At 38.2% G+C, this 12,636-nt stretch overlaps 1 protein-coding gene across 3 annotated transcripts in view; it reads right to left on the bottom strand.

Annotated features, from left to right (window-relative positions):
* The window catches only part of SENP1 (SUMO specific peptidase 1), a 66,911-nt gene that overhangs the window by 11,480 nt on the left and 42,795 nt on the right, over positions 1-12,636 (bottom strand). For all 3 annotated transcript variants that reach the window (XM_017529215.2, XM_017529199.2, XM_017529189.2), the window contains 3 exons: positions 12,095-12,179; positions 11,574-11,729; positions 9,929-10,060 (listed from right to left, as the gene is read on the bottom strand). In XM_017529215.2, the coding sequence (XP_017384704.1) occupies positions 9,929-10,060; positions 11,574-11,729; positions 12,095-12,179 (373 nt within the window). The remainder of the gene's footprint in view (positions 1-9,928; positions 10,061-11,573; positions 11,730-12,094; positions 12,180-12,636) is intronic.

Raw genomic sequence — 12,636 nt, 5'->3', positions numbered from 1 at the left:
GATTCCCTGTTTAATAAATGGTGTTGGGAAAACTGGCTAGCCATGGGCAGAAAGCTGAAACTGGACCCTTTCCTTACACCTTATACAAAAATTAACTCCAGATGGATTAAAGATTTAAACATAAGACCTAACATCATAAAAACCCTAGAAGGAAACCTAGGCAATACCATTCAGGACATACGCATATAGGCAAGGACTTCATGATTAAAACACCAAAAGCAATGGCAACAAAAGCCAAAATAGACAAACGGTATCTAATTAAACTTAAGAGCTTCTGCACAGCAAAAGAAACAATCATTAGAGTGAACCAGCAACCAACAGAATGGAAAAAAAATTTTGCAATCTACCCATCCGACAAAGGGCTAATACCCATAATCTACAAAGAATGTAAACAAATTTACAAGAAAAAAACACCACCACCAAAAAGTGGGCGAAGGATATGATCATTTTTCAAAAGAAGACATTTATGCGGCCAACAAACATATGAAAAAATGCTCATCATCACTGGCCATTAGAGAAATGCAAATCAAAACCACATTGAGATGCCATCTCATGCCATTTAGAATGGCAATCATTAAAAAATCTGGAGACAACAGATGCTGGAGAGGATGTGGAGAAATAGGAATGCTTTTACCCTGTTGGTGGGAGTGTAAATTAGTTCAACCATTGTGGAAGACAGTGTGGCGATTCCTCAAGGATCTAGAAATAGAAATACCACTTGAACTAGCTATCCCATTACTGGGTATATACCCAAAGGATTATAAATCATCCTATTATAAAGACATGTGCACACGTATGTTCACTGCAGCACTGTTTACAATAGCAAAGAATTGAAACCAACCCAAATGCCCATCAATGATAGACTGGATAAAGAAAACGTGGCACATATACACCATGGAGTACTATGCAGCCATAAAAAAGGATGAGTTCAGGTCCTTTGCAGGGACATGAATGAAGCTGAAAACCATCATTCTCAGCAAACTGACTCTAGAACAGAAAATCAAACACCGCATGTTCTCAATCTTAAGTGGGTGTTGAACAAAGAGAACACATGGACACAGGGAGGGGAACATCACACACTGGGGCCTATTGGGGGGTGGGGGGAGCTAGGGGAGGGATAGCAGGGGGTGGGGGGATTGGGGAGGGATGTTTAGGAGAAATAGCTAATATAGGTCATAGCGCAATGGATACAGCAAACCACTATGGCACGTGTATACCCATGTAACAATCCTGCACAACCTGCACATGTACTCCAGAACTTAAAGTATAATTTTAAAAAGTCTCTATTACTGATAATATTCCCTGTTCTGAAATCTACTTTGTATCATATTAATAAGTCACTTTTCCTTTTGATTCATGTTTACAGGGTGTATTTTTTCTGTCCTTTAACTTTTGTAAACCTATGTCTTTACATTTAAAATGGTTCCTTGGCCAAGCGCAGTGGCTCCCAGCACCTTGGGGGGCTGAGGCAGGTGGACCACCTGAGGTCAGGAGTTCAAGACCAGCCTAGCCAACATGGTGAAGCCCAGCCTCTACTAAAAATAGAAAAATTAGCTGGGTATGGTAGTGGGCACCTGTAATCCCAGCTACTCAGGAGGCTGAGGCAGGAAAGTCACTTGAACCAGGGAGGTAGAGGTTACAGAGAGCCAAGACTGCACCATTGCACTCCAAGCTGGATGACAAGAGCAAAACTCCGTCTCAAAAATAAATAAAGAAAATGGTTCCTTACAGACCGCTTTTTTATCCAATCTGACAATCTCTGCCTCTTCTCACATGTATGTAATATACATAACATATACATATAAACCTATATTTAAAATATATACATTTTTAAAAACCAGACCATTTATTGCATGACTAATTGCTGAAATTCTTAAGATGAACTGGAGGATGCAACTGCTGCCCTCTTGGGTGTAGATGTTGTTCTTTCACAGAATCCATGCCTAAATCTGCTGTACTGGCTCATGAGGGCCACTGCATGCCTTTCTTCTGCCTACCAGTTCCCCTTATCCAGAAATTTGCTGGCCTCCCCAAGGACAGCCAATCTCTGCCTTTTAATTGGATGTTTACCCTATACTGTTCAGTAAGACCACCACTAGCCAAATGTTACTACTGAGCACTTGAAATGTGACTAATCCAACTGGAGATGTGCTATAAGTATAAAATGCATGGCACATTTCAAAGAGAAAATAAAATATCTCGATAGTATTTTGACTACATGTCAAAATGATATATTTTGGATATATTCAATTAAATAATATATATTATTTAATATATATTTTATATAAATATATTGTTTATATATAATGTATAAAAATTATATATATATATTTTTAAAATTGAAACAGAGTCTCACCCTGTCACCCAGGCTGAGTGCAGTGGTGTGATCTCAGCTCACTGCAACCTCTGCCTCCCAGGTTCAAGTGATTCTTCTTCCTTAGCCTCTTGATTACAGGCACGCACTATAATGCCGGGCTAATTTTTTTTGTATTTTTAGTAGAGTCAGGGTTTCACCATGTTGGCCAGGCTGGTCTTGAACTCCTGACCTCAAGTGATACACCTGCCCTGGCCTCTCAAAGTGCTGGGATTTTAGGAGTGAGCCCCTGGCCTTAAATACGACATATTAAAATTAATTTCACCTGTTTCATTTTACTTTTTTTTTTTTTGAGACAAAGTCTCGCTCTATTGCCCAGGCTGAAGTGCAGTGGCAAGATCTCAGCTCACTGCAACCTCTGCTTCAAGCAATTCTCCCACCTCAGCCTCCCAAGTAGCTGGGATGACAGGCACGTGCCACCATGCCTAATTTTTGCATTTTTTGTAGAGACAGGGTTTCACCATGTTGGCCAGGCTGATTTCAAACTCCTGACCTCAGGTGATCCACCTGCCTTGGTCTCCCAAAGTGCTTGGGATTACAGGCATGAGCCACTGTGCCTGGCCTGTTTTACTTTTTTTAAATGTGGCTATTAGACAATTTAAAATATGTCGTTCACATTACATTTCTATTGGACAATGCTGATCCAGGTAATTTTAATATCAATACGGTTGGGTTTAAATCTACCATCTTGTTCTTTTTTCCTATTTGTTCTATGTGTTCTTTTTATCTTTTTTCTTCTTTTCCAACTTTTTTGGAATTTTAAAACTTCATTTTATCTCCATTATTGGCTTAGTAAATACATCTTGCTTTTAATTTTTTTTTAAATGGTTACTCTAGGATTTACTATGCCTTTAACTTATTACAGTCTACCTTCATATAACATTATACCACTTTATGTGAAGTGTAAGGATCTTCCAACAGTGTATCTGTCCATTTTGTCTCCTTCCTTGTGCTGTGATTATCAAATATTTTACTTCTATGTTACAAATCCCACAGTATGTAGTTTTAGTTCTGCCTTAATCACCTGTCTTTTAGAGTATGAAAAAATGAGGGCAATTCCACTCCTCTTCATTCCTTTGTGTAGACTGACATTTCCATTTGATATTTTTCTTCTGCCTAAAGAACATGTAACATTTCTTTTGGTGTAGGTCTGCTGGTGATGAATTCTATCAGCATTCGTTTGTCTGGAAAAGTACAGCCTGACTTTTTGAAAGATATATTTGCTGGGTATAGAATTTCTACTGACAAATGTTTCTTCTGCAGTACTTTAAAGATATAGCCACACTGTCTTCTGGCCTACGTGGTTTTTGACAGTTATTCCTCTCTTTGTTCTTCTGTACTTAATGTGCCTTTTTCCCTCTGGTTGTACTCAATATTTTTATCACCAGTTTTCAGCAACTTGACTACATTTTAGCATGGTGTTTGTTCTACTTGGGGTATGGAAAATATCTCAAACTTGTCAGTCCACCACTGTTTCTTCAAATACTTATTCTAACACCACCCATGCCCCCACCTTTCCTTCTGGGTCTCCAATTACATGTTTAAGCTGTCTGATATTTTCCCATAGCTCACTGATGCTCTTGACATCTTTCTTTGGCTTTTTGTGTGCATCTCATTTTGTCAGTTTCTATTGCTATATATTCGAGTTTACAAATTTTTTCTTATGAAGTGTCTAATCTACTATTAATACTACCTTATGTATTTTTATTTCAGATATATTTTTCATCTTTAGAAGTTCAATTTGTCTTGTTTAAAAATATCTTCCATTTCTCTCTTCATGATGTTCATTTTATTCTATCTTCTTGAATATGTGGTAGATATTTATGGTAACCTTTTTAATATCCTTGTCTGCTAATTCTATTATTTTGGTTATTTCTGGGTGTTTCTTTTCTCCCTCATCATAAATTGTACTCTCCTTCCTCGTTTATGTCTGATCTTTTTTTTTTTTTTTTTTGTAAATGGAGTTTTGCTCTGTCGCCCAGGCTGGAGTGCAGTGGCATTATCTCTGCTCACTGCAACCTCTGCCTCCTAGGTTTAAGCAATTCTCTTGCCTCAGCCTCCCAGGTAGCTGGGATTACAGCTACCTGGGAGGCTGTATGTGCCTCCATGCCCAGCTAATTTTTTGTATTTTTAGTAGAGATGGAGTTTTGCCATGTTGGCCAGGCTGGTCTTGAACTCCTGACCTTGTGATCCACCTGCCTCACTTCCCAAAGTGCTGGGATTACAGGTGTGAACCACCACACCCTAAATGTCCAGCCTCATGTCTGGTCGCTTCTAACTAGATGCTGGATGTTGCAAATTTTATGTTGGGCCTTGTTGCTGGGATTTGTTGTACTCTTTAAAATATTGTTTGGCTTTTCTCCGGGATATAGGTTATCTGGATCAGTTTCAAGCTTTTGAGGCTTGTTTTTAGGCTTTGTGATGGTGGGTCCAGAGCAGCCTTTATTCTAGGGTCAGTTTGGCCCCATTTCTGGGGCAATACCCCTCTGAGGATTTTATTCAGTGTCCTGTGAGTTAGGTTTCTCTACTCTAATTGGTTGGAACATAAACTATTGACACCGGTGCTGGTTCTAAGACTGTGCTGATTCCTTCTTTCTGATGGTTCTTTCCCCAGCCTCTGGTAGCTTCTTCTCATATAAGCACAAATTGGTACTCAGCCAAAGACTGGAAGGGAACCCCTCTGCACAGGTTCTATTTACCAGTCCCTCAGCAACACACACACCCCAGGAAGCTGGGGACATTATAGCATGAATTCCTTTTATTTCCCTTCCCTCAGGGATCACTGCCTGGTACTACCTGTTATCCAATGTCTGAAAATTGTTGTTTCATGTTTTGTCTAATTTTCTAGTTAAGTTGAAAGGGTAACTCGTGTCTCCTTTATCATGACCAGAAGCAAAAGTCAGTTTTACTTACTTGTATACCTAAATTATATCCATGCATTTCCAAATTTATCTGATGCCTTTTAAAACAATCGTTAGTCCCTCAAAGGACTATTTGGCCATAAAGAGAACCATTTGGTCATAAAGAGAAATGTAAAGCCTAAAGCAGTACTTGTCTCAGGATAATAAACCTAGAATTTTAAAGTTGGAAGAGATTCCAGAAGTTATCCAATTCAATCTCCAAGAATTAATACATAATCTCTAATATTGACACCCACTTGAAAATATTTCTTTCTGTTTCTTGACTGTTTCAATCTATTTCTACCTTTGTAACTAATTTTTCCTCTCTTTTTTTTTTTTGAGACAGGGTATCAGAGTCTTGTTCTGTCACTCACCCTGGAGTGGAGTGTGGTGGCACAATCATAGCTCACTGCAGCCTCGACGACCTGGGCTGAAGAAGCAATCCTCCCACCTCAGCCTCCCAGTGTTGGGATTATAGGCATGAGCCACTGCTCCTGGCGTAATTTCTCCTCTCTCTAACTCTATCCACCCTTCTCTTAATTAGATATTTCTATTAATAACTAATCTCCTGATCCAATATAGAAATTCCTATCTATTGTGTCCTGATTTTTTTTTTTTTTTTTGACATGGATTCTCGCTCTGTCACCCAGGCTAGAGGGCAGTGGTGCTCTCAGCTCACTGCAACCTCCACCTCCAGGGTTTAAGCGATTCTCCTGCCTCAGCTTTCCGAGTAGCTGGGACAGTCGAGTGACACACCTGGCTATTTTTTTGTATTTTTAGTAGAGACAGGGTTTAACCGTGTTAACCAGGATGGTCTTGATTTCCTGACCTTGTGATCTGCCCGCCTCAGCCTCCCAAAGTGCTGGGATTACAGGTGTGAGCCACCATGCCCGGCCTAGTGTCCTGATTTTAACAGTCTTCCTGCCTCCTTTTGTATTCATTTTTTTTTTCCAATGATGAATATATATATATATATATATATATATATATATATATATATATATATATATATATATTTAGAATTAGCCAGCTGGACTCAGTTTAGATGATCCCCATTTTGCTGGCAACATCCAAAGCATTGTAATCAGGAGCTAGTCGAACCTATTCGGCTCAATCAGGCCGAATCAGGGTGTTGACCTTGGCCAGCCACATCAATGTCATAGAGCTTCTTCACAGCCTGTCTGATCTGGTGCTTGTTGGCTTTAACATCCACAAGGAATACAAGTGTGTTGTAGTCTTCTATCTTCTTCATGGCAGACTCAGTAGTCAGTGAAAACTTGATATCATAGTGGTTCAAGCTTGTTTCTCCTGGGGGTGTTCTTCTAGGGATATTTGGGCTGCCTCCAGAGTCACAGTGTCTTAGGCCACCAGAAGGTGGGTGATGTGCAGATCTTCTTTCTTTTTGTGGCTGTGGACACCTTTCAACACTGCCTTCTTGGCTTTTAAAGCCTTCGCTTTGGCTTTGGCTTTAGGAAGGGCTGGAGCTTCCTTCTTCACTTTCGGCGCCATCTTGTGAAAAGCCCTTTTGTATTCTTTGTATGGCAGCCAGTTTCCACATTCCATTTTTGAGACGTTTCATTGCATTATATTAATCCTGTCAATCATTAGTCCTTTGAAGCTGTACAGAATTTAACCAAACTCACCTATAGAGAAATCCATTTATGAAAAAAATACTTAAACCCTATTGTGGGAATAGGTACTGTGGTCTACTTTTCTTTCAGGGACAGGGTAGCCTAATGGCTTTCCATACATATCCCAAACATAGGATTTCTGGATTTTATCTTCCTCATAAACTGAATCTGATTCCTTTTACTTTCTGGTTCTTATATTCCCTTGTAACTCTGAAAGCCTACAAAGTATGGTACTTTGTTTATGAAATGGTAAGAATAATGTATCAGTCACCTATTTTGGAGAAAGTTTTAATACAGCTTATAAAACAGGAAACAAAAAGAAGAGAAGTGGTTATTAATGAAAATATCTATTTGAGGGAAGAAGAGAATTGAACAGAGGACAAATTATTTGCAAGAGAAGATTGACAGTTCATAACTGAGAAGCAGAATTAAGTTTTGTGTGTTTTTTTTTTTTTTTTTTTTTTTTTTGAGACAGATTCTCACTCTGTCACCAGGCTAGAGTGCAGTGGTGCAATCTCAGCTCACTGCAATCTCCGCCTCTCAGGTTCAAGCAATTTTCCTGCCTCAGCCTCCCGAGTAGCTGGGATTACAGGTGCATGCCACCACACTCTGCTAATTTTTGTATTTTTAGTAGAGATGGGGTTTTACCAAGTTGGCCAGGAGGGTCTCAATCTCCTGACCTCAGGATCCACCTGCCTTGGGCTCCCAAAGTGCTGGGATTACAGGCATGAGCCACCGTGCTCGGATAGTTTTGTGTTCTTTTTAAGACACAGGGTCTTGTTCTGTCACCCAGTCTAGAGTGCAGTGGCTCAATCATAGTTCACTATAAACTCCAACTCCTGAATTCAAGCAATCCTCCTGCTTAAACCTCCTGAATAGCTGGGACTACAGGCACCACGGTTGGCTAATTTTTAAATTTTTTGTAGAGATGGGGTCTTGCTATGTTGCCCAGGCTGCTCTTGAACTCCTGGCCTCAGGTGATCCACCCACCTTAGCCATCCAAAGTGCTGGGATTTAGGCATGAGTCACTGTGTCTGGCCAAAATTAAGTATTTTTCAATGAGTATCAATACTTAAGGATATCTACTAACACTCCATCAGGATGTTCGTTTCTCAGTAACTTTGAAAGCCTAAAAAGTATGGTACTTTGAAAATGGTGCTTTTTAATATAGCTCCCATCATTATTATGGACATGTGAATTGGCACCCACTTTCAAGGATAACATTATTCTGAACTGAGAAGAAATCCACTCGCTCAACAAAAGTTATGGCTAGGTGTGGTAGGGATAAAGTAGACAGGGAATCTTTCCTTCCTCTCATCTCCTCTAAAATAATGTAATTTCCATTAACTTAGCTTGCTAAAAATCCAGCCTCTGATGGGCCCAGGGAATGGAAAATATGTCCTGATGAATGCTCTCTCTGCAAGGAATCTCACTGAGGTAAATGCCACAGTAAATAGCAAGAACTCAGCTCATATCCTACTCATTGCTGCCCTCTAGGAGGTTTTCCATGATTTACAACACACTAAAGGCTACTCTCCCTTTAGAATAGCTGACCTCTCCCCAGCAGCAGTGGCAGGAAATAAATGGCAAAGGCCCACAAATCAAAAATAACTTATCAGTGGATACTTATTAACTATCCTTGATTTTCATTTCCTCCTTTGATTTGGTGAGCTCTTTTCTTCTATTATTTGATCGAGTATTGTAATATTTGAGCCAAAAGAAGCAAAAATGGTTTCTTCTAAAGAAAGACAGTAACAAAATTATGCCTTCCTTATTATTCAGGGAGTGAGTGCTTCTGAAAATTTTATCTTATAAACTAACTAGTGGCAAAAAGAACGGGGCTGGCTCCAGAGAAAGCCAGCATCCTGTGCATGATACGTCGCTCCTAAGTTCTATATATTTGTTCCTAAGACCAGGATCCAATTTAGGATTCTGAGGTAGTAAGATTATAGTAGTAAGACCCAATGCTAGGGTCTTAATCTTGGCTCTGCTTTTACTAGCTGTATAACCTTGCAAGTTTTTAAATCTTTCTATCCCTTGTTTCTTTATCTGTAGAATGGAGATGATAAAACTATCGTATTTACCTCCAAAGATATGATGACTATTACATGAATAAAATACATAAAACATGAATCGTACCTAATGAGGTAAATTCTCAATAGTTATTAGCAAATATTATTTGGAAGATCCTGATCATACAAAAACAGGATATGGGTATCTAGAATATTTATTGATTACTACACTGAGAAATTTAAAATCCTCCGCAGCTGTGAAGCTTGAGTATACTCAAATTAGGCAGGGATGCTCACAGAAGGGAAGTACTTAGGGAAAGATACTCAACCCAGTTTTCTTTTGATGTAAAAATTTCCTTCTAAAACAGGTACCTACAGGTTTAGGAATAGATCAGTTTAAAAACTGTCATGTAATTAATATACTTAAAATAAATTGGAGTTGCAAGATGAAGACCATAACTTCTCCCCCAGTACCTCACATATTTAATAATAACTTTTTCAATGTCCATTTTAAAAATACCGTATATAACATAAATGCAGGGTATTTTGGAAAGCTTATCATTCATAATGTAGGTGATCTAAAGTAAGTAGAACTTAGGTAGAAAGGGAAGTAGAACTGGATTCTTATAAAGAAATCTCAATGTATTCCTTCATGCTGTAACATGGTCAGTTAATACTTATTTGCTCAGAAAAGATGAACTGCAGAATAGAAGCCTTAAAGAGACTGAGAATACCACTGAATGAATGTCTTCTTCAGTGTTCAAATATTCAATACAAGAAAAGGTAAATTCAGTGGTTCTCAGACTTTATTTTAAAACACACCTGAAATGTCTGTTAATAATGCCTGTCTCCACCACACTCCCTCACACTTAAGACAACGAAGAGGCCTATGAGAGAAGATTCCAATGCAGTTCATCCATGAACCACATTTTGAGAAATAGTGAGATAATGCCTTAATTTAACTGCCACTTAATGTTTACTATTTGTATGTGAAAACAGGTGCAAGTTTACCTCGTCATTGAGCCAATTCAGATGGTTTAGAGTTTGAATATCTTTACGTGTAATTGTCAAGCGAAATGCTTCACTGAGAACTTCATCCTGATTCCCATTACGAAATACATTCTTTATTTCTTTCTCCATTTCCTAGGAAAACAAAAGGTGTCAAGACATCAAACACACGTGGCTTCAGACAAACCAGATTTCTCACCAAGCCCCAAATAATCCTCAGACTATATTTATCACTATTCAGTTGTTTATAAATTTACTGTTAATCAATTTTCTCCTGAAGTTTTAGTTTCTACTTCTTCCCAGTAATCCCCAATTACTTCTTTGCACTTCATCTAGTCCTCCCTTCTATTTTTCAGCACAACATTCAGACCCTTGTTTCCATATTAACTCCTAAAGTCTGAAATAACCTTCTGCTATCAAATTGGGCCCATGAGAAAAATTAACTGTATTTTACATCTCTGGTCCAAATGACTTCCTAAGAAATAGAATTTTTCATAAAAGGCAGTAGGAGAGTAAAGGCAGTGCCTTTTAGAAATTTTCTTAGAGATCTTTTTATTTTAAATGTAAAATATGGAATTCAGCACAACTATAATAAATGTGTTATGCTCACCAGCTACATGGTAGTTTTTCAAAGAGAAGCATGGATAAAGAAACAGATTATTGGCCGGGCGTGGTGGCTCAAGCCTGTAATCCCAGCACTTTGGGAGGCCGAGGCGGGTGGATCACGAGGTCAAGAGATCGAGACCATCCTGGTCAACATGGTGAAACCCCGTCTCTGCTAAAAATACAAAACATTAGCTGGGCATGGTGGCGCATGCCTGTAATCCCAGCTACTCAGGAGGTTGAGGCGGGAGAATTGCCTGAACCCAGGAGGCGGAGGTTGCGGTGAGCTGAGATCACGCCATTGCACTCCAGCCTGGGTAATAAGAGTGAAACTCCATCTCAAAAAAAAAAAAAAAAAAAAAAAAAAAAAAAAAAAAAAAAAAAAAAAAAAAAAAAAAAGAAACATTATTTAAAAATGTACACAGACCTCTATATTTTCCAAATTTTCTGTAATGGGTTTTATTACTTAAAAAATAATAGCAAGTCTCAGCTTACAATTTGAGGTCAAACTATTGTATGGGTGCATTAAGTAAAAATGCACATGAAATGAAAAACAAATGTATTAAATGCTTGTTCACTGAAGTTGTTAAAAGCCACCCCACAGTTCATTTATCTATTTTTAATATTAAAAAAATAAAGCCCAGATTAGTATGTAAAATAAATGAAAGCAGAAATTTACAAGAAAATTTAAATACCATGTGTTCTATTGCCTTTTTTTTTTTTTTTTTGAGACATAGTCTCGGGTTCAAGCAATTCTCCTGCCTCAGCCTTCCAAGTAGCTGAGATTACAGGCGCATGCCACCACGCCCAGCTAATTTTTGTATTTTTGGTAGAGATGGGGTTTCACCATGTTAGCCAGGCTTGTCTCCAACTCCTGACCTCAAGTGATCCACCTGCTTCAACCTCCCAAAGTGCTGGGATTACAACCTCCCAAAGTGTGAGCCAGAGCACCCAGCCACTATTGCTTTTATGTTTGAAATTCATCCAAAGAATTCTTTCTAAACATAATACTTGGTAGTGTAGAAATTAAGTGTATGTAATTTACCTCTGTAATTTCAGGAAATTCATCTTCACTATCAGTTAATTTATGACCTTTTTTTTGTGTTTCTTGGGCAACAGTGACAGGAATCTCCTTTTCAAGAGGTACACGAAGATGCAGTTCTACTGAATCATGTACTGAATGTTCCCGCTCCTGCAGTCTCTGAAAGATAAAACTTCAGAATAAGTGGGATAAAGAAATCTGCAGATGTTCCTTGACTTATGATAAAGTTATGTCCCAATAAACCCGTCATAAGTATAGGAGTCTGCTGAAATACGTGCTGCTTTAACTTTTTTGTAAAGTCAAAAAATCATTAGTCAAACCATCACAAGTAGCAGACTATCTTATGTATAATCAGTAGCACTGACTGTACAAACCAAGAACATTTACCACATATCATAACATGCTATGCTACCATAAAATCTTGGAAGTACAACAGCAATTACCCAAATCTGGGTAACTTTCCAAAATAGTTTCTACTTGGATGTACAATTTATTTAAAATATTATTCCGATTTTCTTCTTTACCTGGTTTTGAAGCTGTAAGGCCAATGCTTTCTGTTCTTTAATCTGGCGCAATCTTTCTCGTGCTCGAGAATCATAAACACTAGTTCTAGAAAATGAAAAAGAATGTGACCAAATGTAAACCACTATCATACTATCAAACATATTGTTGATGTACACTAAGTACATCAGTAAATACAGGACTCTCACAAAGAAAATCTAAAATCTTTACACTAACTTACCAACTTATCATCCTTATTTTAAAACACAGAGTGAAACCACATAATGTTACTGAAATTACCCTACTATTTTTACTGAAATTATTATTATTATTTTTTATAGAGATAGGGTCTCATAATGTTGCCCAGGCTGGTCTCAAAGCCCTGGGCTCAAGCAACCCCTCCACCTTGACCTCTCAAAGTACTGGGATTACAGGTGTGAGTTACCACACTCAAACTAATTTTACTGAAACTACTATTAGTGTGCTGCTAAATGTGAATAGATGACTTGGGAACATCTGTAAACGTGTAGTTCTTTTTTTTTTTTTCTTTTCTTTTTTTTTTTTT

This window comes from Cebus imitator, unplaced genomic scaffold (genome assembly GCF_001604975.1).
Source record: "Cebus imitator isolate Cc_AM_T3 unplaced genomic scaffold, Cebus_imitator-1.0 Scaffold2, whole genome shotgun sequence".
In the NCBI taxonomy this organism is placed as follows: Eukaryota; Metazoa; Chordata; class Mammalia; order Primates; family Cebidae; genus Cebus; species Cebus imitator.
The sequence above is the reverse complement of the archived record's forward strand: the minus strand, read 5'-3'. Positions and strand labels throughout refer to the sequence as shown.